The 21,447-nt window shown below is 41.4% G+C and overlaps 1 protein-coding gene across 5 annotated transcripts in view; it reads right to left on the bottom strand.

The window, feature by feature from the left end:
- The window catches only part of TRIM2 (tripartite motif containing 2), a 125,308-nt gene that overhangs the window by 59,837 nt on the left and 44,024 nt on the right, over window positions 1-21,447 (bottom strand). For 4 of the 5 annotated variants that reach the window (XM_026647860.2, XM_026647858.2, XM_026647862.2 and 1 more), the window contains exon 2: window positions 3,525-3,706. In XM_026647860.2, coding sequence (XP_026503645.1) covers window positions 3,525-3,658 — 134 coding nt within the window. In that variant the 5' untranslated portion in view covers window positions 3,659-3,706. The remainder of the gene's footprint in view (window positions 1-3,524; window positions 3,707-21,447) is intronic. The other variant, XM_026647859.2, reaches the window with a different exon arrangement.

The raw sequence follows: 21,447 nt of genomic DNA, 5'->3' as shown, positions 1-21,447 counted from the left end.
TTAAGTTTCTGTACAGAGAAGCTGAACCTGCCCCCGTTTCTTTACCCAGTTAAGGATGACTATCCTCTCCAGTTACAGACCCCCTCCACCCCCTTCCAAAAAAATAAAATCAGTTTTATTTTGTTATTGAACACCGTTGTCTTTAGTACTGTTTTCACGGGAATCTTTGAAACCGGGGACGCAGACTGTGGTGGGGAGCGGGTGTAGTGTACTGATGCAAATGGTCCTTCTAAACTCCAGGAATGACAGGATTCACAGTGGCGGACTGGTTGTTTCAACGGAGCCTGCCAGCCCTCCTGAGCGGGACTGCGTGTATGTGGGGGCTATGTGACTTTATGGCAGGGGGAGGAGGGTTACAGCTCCCCTGCTGCGTGGCTCTGTGATCCAGGACAAGGACTGCTGCATAAGATCTGTAACTGCCCTCCCCCGCCACAAAGTCACAGAGCAAACAACCACCCCCCGCCCCCCACAGAACATGAAAACCACCTCCCAGACTGACCAGGGTAACTAGTCACTGCACTGTGTATGTGCCCTGCTGCTGGACCTGCCCCCGCCTCTGTACCCTGCTAAAGGTGACTGTCCTGTCCAATTACCAAGTCCCTTCCCCCCCTCCAGACAGACTCTCCCTCAAAAGAACCTGACTGAAACAGTAATGAACAGAAACGTATTTTTTATTAACAACCAGACAGGAAACTGGGGGGTGAAAGTCGGACGGGGGCTTGGGTGAGGCGGGCAGGAAAGGACTTTTCAAATTTTGGGGAATGACAGCCTTCTGGTGCTTGAGCAGTCTGCAGGGGTGGAGTGAGAGTTTTCACGGACTCTGCCACCCCTCCTTCTTTGGACTTTGGGAGAGGGGGGTATGGGACTTGGTGGCGGGGGAGTGCGGTTCCTGATAGACTGCAGCGGGGCTCTGTCCTCCTGCCTCCGTTCCTGCAGAACATCAACAAGGCGCCGGAGCGTGTCCGTTTGCTCCCTCAGAAGTCCAAGCAGCGTTTGAGTCGCCTGCTGGTCTTCCTGCCGCCACCTCTCCTCTCCTCACGTTCCATGTGTGTCCGGTGCATTTGTGACAAATTCTCCCTCCACTGGTTCTGCTGTGCTGCCTGGGCTCGGGAGCAGCCCATTAGTTCTGAGAACATGTCCTCTCGCGTCTTCTTCTTCCTCCGCCTAATGTGCGCTAGCCTCTGGGAGTGTGATGCCAAGCTGGGTTGGGAGACAGTTGCAGATGTGGCTGTGGGAATGAGGAAAAGGCAGTGAATTCCTCCGAAAGATAAATGTGGTTGTGAATCAAGAACATAGTTTTTCTCTGTGAACAAGACCATGAACCACACCTATCACATGCGCACTCAGGACAAGGTCGAATTTTCGAACCTCGCCTTCAGTGCCTGGGCTTTTGCACTGCCGATCTGGGAAGCGGGGCAGGACACGGTACTCTCTGTAGCAGGCAAACATGGTAAGCCGTAGACTTGTGGCTGCTTAAAACTGTAGTACCACCACTGGCCTCCTTTCACATTGAAAGCACTGCGAGCCTGTGCTGCCAGCAATCGGCCAAGCAGGAACTCTGGCCCTGTCCCACCCCCTCGCGGATGAGCCAGGGAAAGATCCCTGTATGCTGCCCCTCTCCCGCCCCCACCACGTGGCTGTAAACCAGCGGTCATAGTTCTGTAAAGGAACTTGTTGCAAGCAGTCCCAATACTAACAGTCCCCTACCTAATTCAAAGCAGGTCATCATGAGCGACATTACTCTCATGAGGATCCCGGACACTGAGATCCAACGGATGCTTCGAGAAAGCCTGCAGAGACCGGGGCCCTATGCCGCCATGCTATGCAAGGCAATGATACCGGAGTACCTGCTTGTCTCCTGCCGCGGGAACGTCTCCTACTTCGGAGGACCAAGTAAAGCCGCTCTCCCCAGGAACCTGATGAACAGGCTATCCCATTACCTGCAGCAGAGCTTTGTGGAGATGTCCGTGGAGGACTACTGCTCTATCCCCGGACATATAGACAGGATTCTAATATAGCTGCAGTAGCAGGGACTAAAGAGTGGAGCAGCTTGGGCAGCACAATCATGCACAACCGGACACTGTTTGATTTTTTTTAAATAGTTGTTACTGATTACTTAAGCGCCCAGGGGGAAGAAATCATGATTCACAGATTGTTCTTAGTATTAATATTCAAGTTTTGTAAAAAATAAAGGTTAATATGTTTAAAGCACTTACCGCTTGATCCTTCGCCTGAATCTGTGTCCAGGTTACATGCTGCGGAGGGTTGGTAGGGGATCTCTGTAAGGGTGATGAAGAGCTCCTGGCTGTCGGGGAAATCAGCTTGGTAAGCGCTGTCGACTGCCTCGTCCTCCTCATCTCCTTCCTCATCTTCCCCGTCCGCTAACATGTCCGAGGAACCGGCCGTGGACAATATCCCATCCTCAGAGTCCACGGTCAGTGGTGGGGTAGTGGTGGCGGCCGCACCTAGGATGGAATGCAGTGCCTCGTAGAAACGGGATCTGTGGGGCTGGGATCCGGAGCGTCCGTTTGCCTCTTTGGTCTTCTGGTAGCCTTGTCTCAGCTCCTTGATTTTCACGCAGCACTGCGTTGCATCCCGGCTGTATCCTCTCTCTGCCATGGCTTTAGAGATCTTCTCTTAGATCTTTGCGTTCCGTCTTTTGGAGCGCAGCTCGGAAAGCACGGACTCATCGCCCCACACAGCGATGAGATCCAAGACTTCCCGATCAGTCCATGCTGGGGCCCTCTTTCTATTCTGGGACTGCACAGCCATCTCTGCTGGAGAGCTCTGCATCGTTGCCAGTGCTGCTGAGCTCGCCACGGTGTCCAAACAGGAAATGAGATTCAAACTGCCCAGACAGGAAAAGGAATTCAAATTTTCCCGGGGCTCTTCCTGTGTGGCTGGTCAGAGCATCCGAGCTCGGACTGCTGTCCAGAGCGTCAACAGTGTGGTGCACTGTGGGATAGCTCCCGGAGCTATTACCGTCGATTTCCATCCACACCAAGCCTAATTCGATATGGCCATGTCGAATTTAGCGCTACTCCCCTCGTTGGGGAGGAGTACAGAAGTCGAATTTAAGAGCCCTCTATGTCGAACTAAATAGCCTCGTGGTGTGGACGGGTGCAGGGTTAATTCGATTTAACGGCGCTAAATTCGACATAAACGCCTAGTGTAGACCAGGCCTAACTTATAGAGCAATAACTATGTTTGGTCCTGGCTCTTTTTAACAAGGCAAAACCAGAAGGGGACGGTGGAGTGAAAGAAGGGAAAAAGCATACAAAATTCATTTATAAAAATAAAAATTTGGGATTGCAGATATTCTGTTGCTCTCTCCTGCTTACTGCCCAATATGAATAATGCCAGTTCACCTCCCTAATCTTTAATTTACGATCATGCTTCAGGATGACCTAGATAGACAGAAGGTATTGCTGGTTGAAGATAATTGTAGGTTTGTGGGTATGCACTGTAATAACTAAAAAGAAAGAAAAACCATGAACCACAAATGGGGAAAAAACAGCTCTTACCTCTCACAGAAAGTGTGCAGACAGGGAAGTACTTTGGGGTTCTTGTAACGTTCCAGGCATATGCTGCAAATCAGAAACTGTTTGTCAATCTGTCGCACCACAGGACTTGGGATGTTGGAGCCTTCACTGGCCATCCTAGACCATTGACATATGGGTCCCGATCCCTTCTACCCTGCACACTGCTGAAACAGAGGGAGGGAGGGGAAGTTTTAATCAGCCTGAAAAGCCAATTTTAATACCCAGTTCTCCAATATACTTCATCCTGATTTAGAGGGCAATATTTCCATTTAGATCAAAATACAGAGGGGAAACTTCTAAAATGTCATATCACCACCTACAGCCTGGAAATGGTCAGCCATTTCTATCACACTAAATAATAACCTGTGTCTCTGTGGGTTCTCTGGAAAAAGTATGTTGCAGCTGCATTGTACGAGTTACAGGGCTGCTTGTGCTGCAGCCATTGTCAATTCTTCCATACTCTGTGATTCAAGTATGTCTAAGAATCTATCTACCCTGGCAATAGAACCATTTTTAAACATGGACCTTCTTAAAGATAGCTTCATATCAGTTTCTCCAGCCAGTGCTTCATAAACAGAACCATTTTCTAGAGTGTGGAAGACAGTTTGTGGAATGCTTGTGCTGGGACTGCACAAGCCAGCTAAATGACTTTAGTATAAATCAAGTTTTAAAGTGAGTTGCCCAACATAGTTTCCGTGCCAGTGCAGATAGAGCCAAAGATGGGGCACATTTGGTTTCTGGAAGGGAAAGGCGCCTCAGCTTCAGAACCAACTGAGTGCTGAGAAGGAGAAGGTGGTCTGATACTACATGAAGACCCAAAACTAACATCATCCTGCCCATCACATTGGAAGTGCCACCAGCAGCAGTTGGCAGAGAGGGAGGAAGGAGATCCAGGAAACAGTTAGAGAATAGCTGTAAGAAATAGAACATCCCCAAAAATGAAGTGGGCATTGCCCACATTTCTGTGACTGAAGTCTGCTCATCCCCTCATGGCAAAAATAATGTAAAGTGGGAGAACTATGTGACAATCTGGTGACACAGCAGCAGGTTTTTACTCCTCAAGAAATAGGGGTCAGAAGCAGACTTGGAAATCTTGCTCGTCTAAGACAATGGCCACAAAACAGAGTCATCATAAGGAGAAAAACCTGTCTCTGGGTCAGTGGAATAATACAGAAATGATAGACATACATAAAACAGGTAATAGTTAAGGAGAGAAAATGTGGGGAAGAAAAGAGAAGCAGCAGCATCCAACAAAAGGAACTGAAAACTACATGTTAAAATGTATTAGGAAATTCTAGCAAAACACACGCAGCAAAACTGCAGGTACAAAAGAAGTGTTGTATGAAGTCAAAAGCAATAATTTATTTTCCTTCTAACCAATAAACCCAGCACTATTCCTGCACTAGAGATATTCTTGGGTTGGCAAACTTCTTGCAGAAATGTTTCTTTCGTGTTCATTTGATATTTGTTTTAACAATAATGCCTATCTGTCTGGGATGATGGTCACATGAATTCAGAAGCCAATGGAATTACACAAAGTTTGGTCCAAGCTATTTTGTAATTATTGTAAGGTCTGGTCTCCTATTGAATGTATTATGTATAGCAACAATTACAAAGGCAAAGCACATAAACCTAATAGAGCTGAATCCTACTTGCATTCTTGGAGTTGTGTGTCTGGCTAGATTAGGATGATTTACTGGTTTGTTTTTCTATTGTGTGTGATGAATTAGGATAGTGGTGATGGCTATGGACATGCTGCACTGGCTTTTTTAGGAAGCTGGAGTCCTCTAGGGATCACCTTGTAATGAGCAAAGAGTCGTAAAATTATTCACAATTAAAACATTAAGCAGTATGAATTGAAGAGAACATAGGAAATGTATATGCATGGGGGGAGGGGGAAGGAACTGGTCACTGGTTTCCCTTGTTTTATTATTTCAGTTTTAACATTAATGGTTACAGTATTAAAATCATATACTATATTTTTGGTTCCTGTATATGTGTGTTTTTAAAATGTATTTCTTTATTGTCACTGTTCTTTTTCAGTTTTCTCCATAACAACATAAATGCACTTAATTGCATAAGTGAAGTTACACTAGGTGCATGTGCGTAATACACACACAATTGATTATGTGATCATGTTACATCTTAAAAGCTTGAGTTAAAAAAACGGCTTCCAAAAATAAAAAAGCCAAACCGACCAGCTTCTGAAAGTGAGATCAAAAATGGAGTATTAGACAGATATTAAAATGCATCAGTCCACTGGGCTGGGAGGCTTGGGGAGTTTCAGAGATTTGATTGGAAGGAAATGTATTTGATCATTAATTCACAGTTCCATGTGCTCCCCACTCTGTACTAACCTGAAATTAAAGTGAAAAATAGAAAGACTGCTTGCATGCACTAAAAAGCAGGTTACAAACAGCATACGGATGTCAAGTGTAAAAAGTAACACCCTCAGCCATTTCATGTCTCTATTATAAAGAGCATTTATCATAGTAAATGAAATTCTTAAAAGAAAAATATTCCTCAAGTCCATTGCTGCAGTTATTACTCAGGCAAAAAAAACCTCTCACTATTTCAATGGGAATTTTGGCTCATTAAAGATTGCAGGATCTTTACAGCTAAAATGTTTAAGTGAATGCAGAGACTTATTTATAGTCAAAGATCTTTCATCTGTCTGATCAATTACAGTTCTGAATCTCATTGTAAATCAAATATTGTATACAGATCTCATCCTATCCGCTTTAGGTTTAAGATATTAATCATCCAAAGAAACCATGGACAAGAGTTTAAAAATAACTACATTCCATTTAAAATGTTCAATACACATTTTGTCTAAAGCACAGCAAGCCCAGATTACCACCTACCACTTTGTGTCACTCTGCTGAAATGAATGGGTTTTCAAATGTGCAACTTAAGGCAGAATTTGGTCCGGTTAGGGTTTTTATTTTTAGGGAAGCTTGTTTTGCTGGTTCTCTTCCCCCTGTGCCGCCGCCCCCCACCATGTATACTTTTAGGAGACAGACTATGGATTTTAGAAAAACTGATATATCAAGGGGTATACAGAGTGAAGTTACATCTGTTTTGTTTAATCAGAAATGAGTGTCTTCACGCTACAAGCTTTTTCTTTTCTTTTTTTTTTTTTTTTTTTTTAAACAAAAATATAGTGAGCACCTGTCACTGCATATAACCAGACTGAAATAGCTCAACAAATTACAATCTTAGGCCTTGATCCTGCAAACACTTATGTATGAATATTATACATACCAGTAGTTCCAGAGAATACTTTAATGTGTAAGTATTTGTGGAATTGGAGATTAAATGTCTGATCCTGCAACCCTTACTTGTGCAAGTATCCCACTGAGCCAAATTCATCCCGAGTGTAATTCTACTAAATCAATGGAGTTATGCCAGGGTGGAATTTTACCCACTGACTACTAAAGTAGTAATCAAGGACTACTTGTTTAAGTAAGAGCTGCCTGTCTTAAATAATCCTCCTAGAAATTGGTTGAAGACAAATTTTATTTTGATTTATGGCAGCAGCAGCACTACACAATGTTAAAATAGCCCTGAAATATAGGATAATTAAGGCTCTAGCCAGAGTAACAGTAATTTTTAAAAGGACAACATTATATAATCCCATCTTTTGATTATCACATTTAGCCAAAACTTCTTGAACTCTTTTTATGTGGTTTAAGTTAAAAATTAAACTTCCAAATATCCTCATTGCAGAAAAGCCATTTGGCTAACATTTGGGTGCAACAGACTACTGTTTTATTTTACAGAACACAGGAAACTTCTTTTCCTCTGTCTGTTAAAGGCATTAGAGACACAAGGTAGGTGAGGCAGTATCTTCAGGTCTCCTCAAGAAGAGCGCTGTGTGACTCAAAAGCTTGTTTCTTTCACAATCAGAAATTGGTCCAATAAAAGATATTACCTCACCCAGCTTGTCTCTCTAATATCCTGGGACTAACATGGCTACAACTACACTGCATGTTAATAGGGTTGGCCTGGAGTCTCCAGGAATTAAAAGTTGACATAATCTTCAATTAAAGATTATGTCATGTGATGAAATCTCCAGAAATCCATCCAACCAAAATTGGCAACCCTACATGTTAATGGCATCATAATCTAGCTTCTCAACCAGGTGGAATAAGAATGGCCATCAGCAGGGCCGGCTCTAGCTTTTTTGCCACCCCAGGCAATAAATAAATAAGGCGGCCGGACTGCCAAAGCAAAAAAACAAACAAACGGCAGCCGCAGGGAGCGCGTGGAGGGCGGTCAAGGCGGCTTGCAGGAGGGTGAAGGGCGGCACCCGCCCGCTCCCTCCGCCCGTGGGCAGCCAGGCGCTGCAGTCCGCTTGCAGCCGGGTGAGAGGGACTCCCCCCTCCGGCCTTGGGGTGCCTCTCCCGGCCGGGCAGGCTCCAAGGGGGCCGACACAGGCAGCGCTGGCTGGAGTCTGTGACCTCCGCATGGGGCTGGCATTGCAGCGGGGCTCGGCACAGTGCAAACGGCGCCAGGATCAGTGGGGCCCACCCCTCTGCTGCCCGCCGGGCCGCCGCAGAACCATCCCTGCCACCACTGCCCGCCGGGCCGCCGCAGAACCATCCCTGCCACCGCTGCCCATCGGGCCGCCGCAGAACTCTCCCACCTTCCAGTGCCCGGGGGCTGCAGGAGGTGCTGGCTCAGCCGCTCCTTTAAAGGCGGCTCGGCCGGGCTCAGAGCAGCGTGGGAGGCGGAGGCCAGTGCAGGCTGCGGGGAGTGGCACGTCCCGGGGAGCCCGGTGTCACGATGAGCACCGGGGATCACTAGTTCCTGCCCCCCGGGTCGGGGTCCGTGCCGCTTCAGGGCTGGGCTGGCCGCCCCAAGATTGGCCGGAATGCCGCCCCTTACAATGTGCCGCCCCAGGCACATGCTTTCTCGTCTGGTGCCGGCCCTGGCCATCAGTGTTTAAAATTAATGTAAGTCTCCAAATTAATGTAAGTCTCCACATATATATTACAGATCTCTCTCTCTCTCTCTCTCTCTCTCTCTCTCTCTCTCTCTCTCTGTGTGTGTGTGTGTGTGTGTGTGTGTGTGTGTGTGGACTATCACATAAAAATACATCAGAAACCCCACCCTCTGATTTTATGAGAGCGCCACTTTGGAAACCCAGTTCATTTTAGCTAAACTAATTCCAGAATAAGAGCTCATAAAAAAAGTAGTATTCTTTGTCACCCACCCAGTGCTCAAAGATTACATTTTGTCTCTTTTATCCTTCTGTCTGAAAATATTTATCAATTTTCACTCAAAATATCCTTTAAAGCTCAAAGAAAAAAAACAAACAGTTCTGTGTAATAGTGTAAAAAATCCCAACCCTAACAAGTGTACACAAATTCAGTAAGAAATGTCAGCATGCAGCCCCACCCTTATGAAAAAGAACTTCCAGTACAATTTCATAGCGATAAAACCCATTAGGGTTCTATAAATGACATTCTATAAGACTTATTCTAAAAAAAAAAAAAAAAACCTGCACAGTTTAATAGAGAATAATATTCTTCCTACAGCTTTTTTTTTTTTTTTTAAAAAACCAGCCTTTAGACTTTCAATAGATTCATACATTCCAAGATCAGAAGGCTCCACTGGGATTGTCTAGTCTGGCCTCCTGTAGAACACAGGCCATATAACTTCCCAAAAATATTTCTTAGACCATATTTTTTAGAAAAACCATGCAGTCTTGATTTTAAAAATTGTCAGTGTTGGAGAATCCACCACGACTCATGGTAAGTAGTTGCAATGGTTAAATACTCTCACATTAAGAATTTATGTCTTATTCCCCCATGCTTCTACAACAGGAATGTAATTGTCTATGAAGTTCTATAAGATTGTCCACACTCCTTTTTTTGGTGTGTGGACAATGTATAATTGCTTGTTAAATTCCATAGTTCTTTTTCATAAAAGGGGAGGAACTCTCCCTCCTTGAAGACAGTGCTATCAAAGAACTCGACCCACCCAGAACTGCAACTAGATTGACTGAAAGGCTATCAGAACAAACCAAATCATTTGCTGTTTCCTTGTCTGCTACTTATCAATGATATACAGAACCTAGAAGGTCTATTCATGTATTATGAATGAATAGGTTTTCAATGGCAACATTTGCAATGGAACTGTCAGACTGAGTTCTGTAGGAAAGGATGGGTGGATCTAAATCATGCTGCTTCAGAGATGGAAGTTTACCCATGTATAATGCTATCAACCAGATACTATGCCTGCCTGTCTACCTGCACAGGAATAAAATAAGGAATTCAATCCAGTTACAGCAACAGCTACAAAATTTATCTCAGAACACAAAGTCAAAATACAGAATAAATTAATCATCCTCATCAACATACAGAAATCTAGTACATTTGTGTAAAAACTCATTTTTGCATTTCTTTCTCTCCCCTCTTGTAATCAGTTTGGTGCCACTGTTTAAAATATAGAGCAAGCATCTTCATTTACTACAGCATGCAGCATCATAAAGAACAAATCGAGTGCCAGAACAGAAGGAGTGACCCAATAGTAGTCACCAGGCATAATATGGAGCAAACGAACATTTCAGACCTACCCATTTTTGTTGATAAATAGCTTAATCAGTGTGTGCTGAGGATAAAATCCTTTCGGGGATGGAGCTGCAGTTCCTCAGTAATCCAAGCAAGCAAAACATTATTCTGTTAATATTTCAACTTTAAGAGCCTCAAGCATGAAATTGTTTAAGAATCCCTGACAGCACAAGCATATTTTTTGCTCTAGGTGGTGATGCTCCATTCCACATAGAGGACAGGTGTAAAGAAAAATGGAAGAAATAAGAGGAGGCCCAGTGAAGTCATCATGAATTTTTTTCCTCCCTGGGTCATTAACAAGTGGGAGACCCCTTCAAGAGTCAAACCAATCAATCTTTATTTAGCATATCTTTCTCTCACTCAGCCTGTGTTGAAAGACTGCAGCAAACTGTGCAAGGGATTGTGGGATAGGGATGCAGCAGAGAGCTGCAATGAGATTCGCTGGGTTCCCCCCCACCCCCCTCCTCTCTTCCCTAGTCAGCAATCAGCTGTTTCAAGGCTCAGGCAGAGCCATTGAATTTGGTCACCAGAATGTTATTACAGGATTAGCAGGCAGAGACAGCTACCACTGTGCATCTGGTGTGCCAATGCAGCTAAGAAATACATATGCAAATATTACTCAGATCAGAATAAGGATTTAATTTAGAGAGGGGGAGTGAATATTACAGAACATCAATTATCAGGACAGTCACCACAGATAAAATGAAAGCACATATATAAAGAAGATAAAAGCTTAAGACTAATGCACTTCACTCTGATTTTCCAGGCTTTAGAGCCCTGTGAAAAATATATCTTCCTTACCCCAACTTTAAGATATGAGAGAAAAGTGTTCTGTGATTTCCCCAGATGTATAAAGCAGAACAAGAGAATTTCTTAAAAAAAAATATTTAAAAATTGTACTTCTGGCACATAAACCAACAGAAATTTCATGCACCACAAATGGGGTATTTCAGCTTACTCAGACACAAGCAAAATGGTAATAAGGCAGCAATTATTATCCTCATTATCACCTTAAATGCGAACAATGAAAGCACAGCTGACAATCTGCTGAGGTATTTTTTTCAATCACTCATGCAGAGTTTTGTGAGTCACTCCCTTATTCCATTTACCTGTCGGGAAAAAAAAAATTTAAAAAAAGCTTGTTTTCAATTGTATGTCCTCGGGTGTGCAAAACAGGTCATTGATCCCATCAAAAAGATATTGAGTACACAGAAACTACTGAAGTCAAGCAAAATAAAATTAGCTTTGTCCTCTAATATAACAGCCATGATCTTTTTGCATACATCTCTAAATATATGAGTCTATGTTTCTTTTATGCAAGTGTTCTAGCTACCAGGTGTTATTAAAGCTCCAACAAACATAAGGACTCTAAGGATCCATCCACATTAAAGATAAAAGATTATTTATCACTTAATTGGACCAGGCAAAATGTTCTTAGAAATCGAAGTTAAAAACCTTGGTTCTAGACTCTTTAAACACCATTTGTAGAATATAGTTATTCCCCCTCTGCACTGGTCAAGAAAACAGCATGCAAGTCATATTAGAATACACCAAACTTAAGCTCATTAATATTGTTTTTTCTCAAGTGTAGGCAGGCTCTCAAAAGCTTGTCAAAGTTTTCTACAGTCTATCACAAGCTCCGCCTGTGCCTTAAGATATAAGCAGAGCTAGTCAAAGAACAGAATTCCCAATTCATGGGAAATTCTGAGATTTCTAAAGTTTGTTTTGTCCCAAATCGAGACAAAAAAAAAAAGTTAAAATAGTATAATTTTTCTTGAAATGAGACATTCCAAATCATTGTTTTGACACTATCAAAATGTTTATTTCAACTTTAGTTTAGACTTATCACATAATATAAAAGTCAAAATGATAGTCTAAGTGAAATATTTAATTTCTATAAGGTTGAAATATTTGATAATTTCCTGTCAAAAATGTAGACAAAATCTCTTTATTCCTACAGAATTAGGGTGACCAGATGACTCTTTAAAAACAGGACAGTCCTGTTTTGGGGGACTTTTTCTTATCTAGGCGCCTATTACCCTACACCTCCTGTCCTGATTTTTCCACAGTTGCTATCTGGTAACCCTATACAGAATGCTTTGATTTTGTAGAATCAGCATTTTACAATAGAGAAGTCTTCCATCAGAAAACTTTTGACCACCTCTAGATCCAAGTTTTATCTGGACAATACTTTGAAACGAAGATACATTTTTAAAGTGCTCCGGACATTATTTAAACTACAGTTCATTTGTGTTAGCCACACTGGTTTTAAACATAGCAAGATTCCAACATGGTTTCCTAGGTCAACATAGATGGGGCTAAAGCATGTTGTAAACCAGTTTGACACGAGAGGCTAGGGTTTCCAGCCTCTGGTATCAAATACAGCTCCTTCATTTACTGCCTCCAATGTTGAACTATGATTGAATCATAGAATATCAGGGTTGGAAGGGACCTCAGGAGATCACGTAGTCCAACCCCCTACTCAAAGCAGGACCAATCTCCAGACAGATTTTTGCCCCAGATCCCTAAATGGCCCCCTTGAGGATTGAACTCATAACCCTGGGTTTAGCAGGCCAATGCTCAAACCATTGAGCTATCCCTCCCCCCAGGATCAGTTATATTTCTTTTCAGTTTCAGCAGAATTCCTTATTCCCACAATAAGGAAATCCCGGGGACATTGTTCAACTGGCAGAAACAAAAAGCACATTTGAAACAAAAAGCGTTTAAAAATTCATAACTAGTGCTCCCTGAGCTGAAATAGAAACATTCAGCCATATACATGCACGCAAGTATCATTTAGCTACCTGTCGTCACTTAGTTACTACTACAAGATTTACATGTACTGATATCGCTAGTATAAATACAGCTATTTACAATGTAGAGTAATGACTACGCACCCCTGGAATCACAACTGATACCACAACATACCACATGGAAGAAGGAGGAGATTGCAAGAGAGTCACTGGGGTAATCACTCTCACTAGGAGCTATTACCATGTGTCACCAGCTTAAAAATGAGTGTGTGTGTTAAAGTTCAGTTCTCTTATAATTCCCAGAAACTGCCAGCCAGCAATGATTTTACATTCTACACATAATAATTCTTCTTTGAAAAAAAATAAAAAAGTGTGGGGACAGTACCAACGGAAGTGAGACAGAGAATGGCTGCAGTACTTTCCTTGACGCTTTTGTTCTTGCATGTTTAATGTTTGACATGTAGGTTTCTTTTCCCCAGTGGAGAGGAAATGGATTTACAGTTCACTGAACAACCCTGCTGCACTTTACCAGCACACCAATTACTAGCCGGCTGCTTCAAATAGTTTTTTTTTTTCAATAAAATACTCTTGCTTGGGGACTTCCTGCACCCTCCTTCTCTGCTGTGCAGTTAGTGAAATTAGTTCTGAATAGAAAAATGTGCTATAGCACATGCCACCTTCACTGTGTGTGGGAGGGGGAAATCCCCTCTCTGCTATTACAACAAGAGTATCTGCTGTTATTTACTATTCTCTTTCTCTACTCCCTGCCCCCCACCCCCAAAACTCCCAATTCTTGTTCCCATTCCTGAAAACCCAATGAGAAAAAGGGAAAAAAAAAAAAAAAAAAGAAACCCTATCTGTTAAATCGAAGTGGGTCTAAATTTCTGCACTAATAATGTGAGTATGTATCAAAATACTCTGGATTCAGATTAGCTGATTTTGTTCAACATTTATAGTTACACACGCCTTCAAAAGAGAACAGCAAGTGCTTTGATAAGTGGGTTGAAATGTTGGCTCATTTTACTGCAACTTCTATAAGCACCTCTGCTGAAATGATTTTTTCTACAGCAATGGGAGTTAGGCACACAGTGGGATTTTCAAGAGTGCCTAGGCACCTAAATACCTTTGAAATCTATCCCTTTAGGACCTGCTTTTCAAAGGTGCTGAGCACCTGCAAGTTGAAATAAGTGGGAGATGTAAATGCTCAGTTCTTCTGATGATGGTCCCCACAGAGAGGATTAAACCTTTTAAAGAATCCACCTTCAGTCTTTCTATAAGCATCCCTCCTTATCCTCCCATCTCTATATACAAACACACACCTGTGCCCCACCACTGCACCAGCCAAGGCAGGATTTGTCCTTACAGTTTTTCAGTTCTTCTTTCAGAAAGGATGTAACATATTAAATTAATATTAGAGGGTTAGTCAAAGGTTCCTTATCAACCAAGACCATGCATTGCTCCTCTCTCCCTGACCCCACTTCAATTCCTATTTATTTTGATTGGATTTTGTTGGTTGAACATACCATTCAGCTCAGCAAGACCCAGTGTAGCATCCAGTAATCACTACCTGTCATATGATCTCTGAACAAGATGAACTCATCAATACCTGCTAGTCCCTCCAGGATTGCCTCTTGCAACCATAATTACCTTCCGGCTATAAAAACTGATCTAACATATGTCACAATCTAATTTGCTTTTTAAAAAGTGTAAAATCATCCCACTAAGTCCAAACCAGATAATTTTACCTCTAAAATACTTTCCAACTAGTGCAGTGATCTTGTGACTGGTTGAATCTGCTATTTTGTTGGGTTGTTATAAAGTTTTTGTTTCACACTGTCAATATACTTGCTTAGTACTGTAGAAGAGACAAAGATAAAGATATTCAAGGCCCCAAATTGTTTGTAGTCTAAAGGGATTATAGTGACTTTGCTGATTTGAAACTGGAACATACACATTTAACCTCCTTAGGGTTGCCACCCCTCCAAGATTGTCCTGGAGTCTCCAGGAAATTAAAGGTCAATCTCTAAAGATTATGTCAGGTGATGAAACGTCCAGGAACACATCCAACCAAAATTGGCAACCCTACACCGCCTCCTGATGTCATTTTTCATGATAGGGAGGTTATATGCTGTCCAAGCAGAAGTCATGCTCTGAGAGTGGTATGGCAGGATTTGCAGGTGTGCAGATTTTAAATTCTGACTGAAGATACTTCAGAAAGCTTCTTCCATTCATTCAAATGCACATAGAAAAGGATGTTCAAAAACAAACAGGAATTGGACATGAACATACCAAAACAACAAAAAAGGCAAATATGTTCATTAATGCTAAGAGTTCATCTGTAATTACTTAGTGCTTATGTACTTCATGAACCACTCTATGTAAAGTCATTCATTTACTACTTGTGATCTCTTGCATTAGGTATCATGTTATTTTGTCACATTAGTCACAGAGAGGAGATTCAAATGAAAAAAAAAATACATGAGAATTAGAACTACAGTGTTGGAGAACCCAATATGACAGACACACAGTTCTCTTGCAGTGTAGACAGGATGAAACCATATTTTCAATTATGCTACAGCTCTGCAAAATCCAAAGCTGAAGCATTTCATGGTTAGAACACTTGCTTTGGGCCCAACTACACAATGGAGTCTTGTTTATAGTAGGGGCTTTTAGCAAAAAAAGAAAAAGAAAAAAGAAAAAAAGAAAAAGAAAAATATTCCCAACCATGCTAGCACTGATTCAGCAGTTCCACTGGCAGCTGTAGCATAGAAAAACATCTGTAAGAGTATGTCCATTAGACCTACTTTTGATCTTCCCCAGAGGGAATATTCTGAGAAACTAAACAATCCTTAGAGTGGACAGGATCTAAAACAGAACCCATTTTAAAGCCATGTTTGGGGATTGCTGTATGCTGTTAGTAGGTACTCTAAAATAGTGGGAATGGTAATGTAGATGGGAGAGAAGAAAAAAAGGATAAAGCAGCCTTGCACATTTCAGAACAATAAAAATAGACTGTTTGGCCCAGATTTTAAAAAGGTATTTTGGCATTGTGACACTCAGCACTGCAACATTTACTGATCTAGGAGCCTAAATCTCATTTTCAAAAGTGATTTAGGCACCTATGAGCCCAAATTCCATTGGGATTTAGGGTCCTAAATGTCTACATAACTTTTGGAAATGAGACTTCGCGTATTTCTACATTACGGCCGCTACAGTGTTGCCACTGAATCACCCTAATGTAGAGGTTTCCTTCATCGATGGAAGGAGTTTTTCCATCAATGGCATTAATCCACCTATCCAAGAGATCGTGATTAGGCCAGCAGAAAAATTCTTTTGTCGATCTATGTATGTCTATATGGGAAGTTAGGCTGACCTAACTACAGCCATTAGGGCATGCACTTTTTCATAGCACTAAGCGACATAGCTTGGCGGATCTAATTTTTAAGAATAGACCAGGCTTTAGGTGTTGCAACGATGACCTAGACTAAATACTAAAGACTAAATACCTTTAAAAAAAAAAAAAATCTAGGCCTTAAATCTTTGAAAACAAAACGTCATTTAAGTTACATTAAATGTTAATGGGCTGGAGATGGTCTCTCCAGTCTAAAACATTGAATCAAAAGCTAGTTTTGAACAACAGGTGGCTGGTCAAAGTATCAAAAAAAAATAAAGGAAACTGACGGGGGGACTGGTCTACACTAAAAAGTTATATCGGCGTAGCGACGTCTGTAAGGGCTGGGAATTCTTCCATTGACCTAGCTGCCACCCCTCCTGTCACAACACTGTCTACAATGAAGCGCTGCTGCAGCATTTTAAGTGTAGATATAGCCTCGCTTTAACAATGGATTATCCTAAGCGGCAGAAAGCCTTGTCACCCCACTGGAATGGTGTAGAGAAAACAAGCCACAATACACTGAAAGAAATGTGATTCACAGCAAGATACAATAAATGGAAGTTAAAAATATAAAAAAACCAAACAAACCGGGGAAGCGAATCACGCCTCCTCGTGTGCAGCCTGAGTAAACACTCTGTGCCAGGAACACAGCAAGGATGCAGGGCAGAATCCACCTGCCATCTAGTGGGCAGGCTGGATTTCAGCACAACCCCTCTGCAGCAGCTTGTCCAGCCCAAGGATGAAATAGTGGCTGCTGCCCCTCCATACTTTTATGTGAGCTTTTGCCACTGAATCACCCAGTTCCTTCCCCCATACCCTCCCTCCTCCATGTCTGCCAATTCAGCACAGAATCTCCTTCAAAAGTGCACAAAAATACCCCATATACTTTCTTCTATATGTACCCATAAAGGGTCATTGTGGGGTCAAGTGGCACAGAAAGGTTTGGCCAGGCCCTCTGTGCTGGATCAACTTTCACTGTAAATGCACTAACTCACCCTGTGAGCATATGCATGCACATGTATGCGTGTAACCTGGGAGCATTATATTGAGGAATAAACTCTGTCAGAGTAACCTTGGCAATGAAAATTACTAATGGCTTTTAAGAGAACTGGACACACAGGATCCACTTCCAATGGGTAAAAACAGCGGCAACTCTTACTTAAATCACTGAGTTTTTAATACTTAGCAGCTGTCAGGATCAGAGCCTATATCCTCACCCACCACATTCACCAAGTTCATTCTATTTGATTTAACATTATCCATCTTCAGCACATCCAAAGCAGGAAACACAAGAGTTTAATTTTGTTCAGCTCAACAGGCCTTTCCGGGCAAGCAGGGGCATTTTATTTTGTTCCCTTTTCTTTCTTGTTTATTATGGGAAAAGGCTGACACTTCATTAACCAGAACAACAGATCAGAACAAGTGTTTCCCATAATTTATGAAGTATCAGCTTCATCTGCAGAAATGCATAAATTCTGAAAGCTCATTTATACAATTAATGGCCTGCTGGTTGCCTGCCTGCGAACCCAAGACCCTGTGTGGCGCTGAATTCACAGACAACCAAAGTTAGATCCTCTCTCTCTCTGGGCCACTCATAAGCAAAAGCATAGACACGGTCAGATACTGACATAGGCCAGATCTCACATAAGAATTACACATTTTCAAGTACATCTGACTTCCAAGAAGATGTTACTTATGAGTATTGATTGGATTGAGGAAAAATAAGGGGGGAAAAAATCCCTGACTGTATATGGCCTATGGTACAAATATGATTCTTTAGAAATAAACAATCTTCTATTACATAACTCACTTTCAGGTTCTGTATTATGCAGAAAATCAATTTATCCTTGCTAATGACTGTGGGACCCATTGCAAAAGGTTAAATTTTGTGAATGAGCGAGGAATTTTTTTTAAAAGACTCAAAAAAAACCAACAATGATGTACATTTTGTCATGCACTATTGAACATTGCATTTCACAATCAGTTTGGCTCTAATTATTTCAGATAGTTCATAGCACAATAGCAAATCTGCTAGAATATATTTGATAAAAATAATGAACAGTACAAATTATTCAATTTCACTTCAGCTCTTTGCTATAAAATCTTTATTGAGACGTGGAGAAAGATTACGAATTTCCAAGTGTGTATGACTGATGGAATTTGCAGAGTAGAAGAATACAAATTACTGAGGCTCTACTATATAGGTGCAGTTACTTGGATTCTAAATAGCAAATGAGGCTTGTGGCTAAAAAAAATTTAAAAAAGCTTTGGGAATTTGTTTAGTGTGATTTTCACCATCACTTCCATCACCGCATGTGGGGGGATCAGGAGAGAGAGTTGCCGTGTCCATACTGATCTGACATTTCACAAGTAATACTTCCATTTCTATCAAACATCACTGTGCCAAGTCCTGCACAAATGTACACTTCTATGAGGCAACTTTTCCCTTCAGCAGTTTCACAGCATAGAATAAAGCAGGGGTAGGCAACCTATGGCACGCGTGCCAAAGTCGGCACATGAGCTGATTTTCAGTGGCACTCACACTGGCCGGTTCCTGGCTACTGGTCCGGGGGGTTCTGCTCTTTAATTTAATTTTAAATGAAGCTTCTTAAACATTTTAAATACCTTATTTACTTTACATACAACAATAGTTTAATTATATATTATAGACTTCTAGAAAAAGACCTTCTAAAAACGTTAACATGTATTACTGGCACGCGAAACCTTAAATTAGAGTGAATAAATGACGACTCGGCACACCACTTCTGAAAGTTTGCCAACCCCTGGAATAAAGTGTAGTTCTCCATTCCCAAGTTGTCATTAATAAAGGTAATATTAGTAGCCACGCTTACTAGAACGGCAGTAAACAGCATGATGACATTCACAGAGCGCGTGTAGATTAAACAGTTCTCAAAATACCAAGCTTTGGTGCTAGAGGCACCTGCCACGTATATCTCTGCACTTTGGGGAGTTTGGTATTCCACAAAGCACATTAAATTCTCTAACAATAAATACTGTGGCCCAAATTATTCAAGGGGTCAAACAGTGCAGTACCTAGTCCATCCTTGAGGGGACTAGATACAACAAGGATGAGTACATTAGAGACAGACAACTGTATTTTTAATCAGGACTTTGGTTTTTGCCATGATATTTTAAAAGTGGAATGTTTATAATACACCACCATCTTTCTTTGTGTGTCTCTAAACAGTGATGTCAATTGTATTTCATAATGATCCTAAACATTCACTACTAAATTTTTTGTTTGTTTTTTTGAGTATGCAGACAAAGTCTGGGAGCATACTTGCATATGAATATTTCCATACTACTCACTGATAAGTAGGTCAGAGTAACTCAGCCCAAAGCCATCATTCTTTTCTGGTTAAATCAACTACTATGCAGTAGTACAGCACAATTTCAAGCTTTTGATTAAAAAATTAGTTCCAATAATCCTTAACAGACAATGAAACAAGCACTGTATAAACATTTGCAAAGATTAAAGACTCACACTACATTCTTTTAAGCCATCATCCTGCACATGCCATTTCTTTTGGGTCAACTGACATGTTCAATCACTGAAGGAAAACGTTGTCCCCAAAGCACACTAGCCAGCAACGACTTTAGCCCTCAGAACTAATGAAAAAAATGGATTCTGATTCCAAACTTCCAGGATGGAAAGAATCAATCAAGAAGCACATCTTTTGATATAAGCAAATAATTAGATATAGACAACAAAAGAGAAACCCACCCAGAAATTAAGCAATCATATGCATGTTTAGGCAGACTAATAACACTAGACAAATAAATCTATACCGAGAAATCAGTTTGCTGAACTTCTATACTATGTATTTAAAAATGAGCTGAAAATAATTCCATCCATTCCATTGTTTATGGTGGATCCTCATTGCAAAATATGTATAATTTAAGAACTGGAAGTCAACATCCACTGTCATGTACAATAACTCATCTGAAATTGTGCCAAGAAACTGAAAACATTAAGAATGTTTTTAAATGGTAGAGAATGGAAAAAGCCCTTTTGCATGTAGGCAAAAAGGTAAGAGAAGACTGTGACAAGCATTCCACTCTGCTCATTCTTTAAGAGAAACTGTATTTTTATATTTCCAATTTGAATGAATGACCTCTAATATCTTATACACCTCTCCTTCATACTCTCTTTAATCTACCATACTTTATTGTCTTTTAGGGACCAATTTATTCAAACTGATTTGTTTAGTAATATTTCCAATCACAGATAGCAGCTATTACATTTTTTTTAAAAAATCCCCCCCCCCCCCATTTCATTTTTAAATCTTTTGTTTTTTTTTAGTTGCCAGAAACCTGGGGGGGGGGGGGGGGGGGAGAAACGGATAGCTCAGTGGTTTGAGCATTAGCCTGCTAAACCCAGGGTTGTGAGTTCAATCCTTGAGGGGGGCCATTTGGGGATTTAGTTGTGGATTGATCCTGCTTTGAGCAGGGGGTTGGACTAGATGATCTCCTGAGGTCCCTTCCAACCCTAATAATCTATGATTCCTAAAGTAAGTTATCTAGAAGTTCTTGCTAACTGATGTTAAACAGTGCATAGCTGTTTGCAAACAAACTAAATTCAGTAATCTAGTTGGCATTTTCAAACCTGGGTTTATTTTTATGTCTGTATTAACTAGATCACCATGTAGAGAAGTAAGTGCCAGAATACATACTGTTAACATTTTTGACATCTGAGATTAGGCCCCCTCTTAAATTAGCTGCGCTTCATTTAACTTTACTATTGCTAACTAGCACTAAGACAGATACAGCTGATCACTGCTCATCCATCCACCTTTGTATTCATCACATCATCTAGTCTAGGTTTTTAGTCTACAACTCTTCCTTCTTATTTGGCATCCATTCGGGAGTTGTTGCCCCAGCTGCCTGGGTGACCTACTGGTGAACAGGCAAGCTGCCCAGCTCCCCTGGTTGGCTGGATCCCTGTCTCTCAGACATGATACATTCCATTATGATGTGGCAGGTCATGTTATTTATTTTTATATTTACCTTATTTTTATATTATAACAATTCCAATAGGAAATGACCAGCTACCAAGTCAATCATCAATTACAAACGACCACTAATGACAGTTACCAATGAAGAAACTAAGTACCAATTACACTGGTCTACAATTTTTGAGAAGTCGTCTGCTTCAGAGA

This window comes from Terrapene carolina, unplaced genomic scaffold (assembly GCF_002925995.2).
Source record: "Terrapene carolina triunguis isolate 2854851 unplaced genomic scaffold, T_m_triunguis-2.0 Scaffold66, whole genome shotgun sequence".
NCBI classification, from domain to species: domain Eukaryota; kingdom Metazoa; phylum Chordata; order Testudines; family Emydidae; genus Terrapene; species Terrapene triunguis.
Note: the sequence above shows the minus strand (reverse complement) of the source record. Positions and strands in the feature narration are given on the sequence as shown.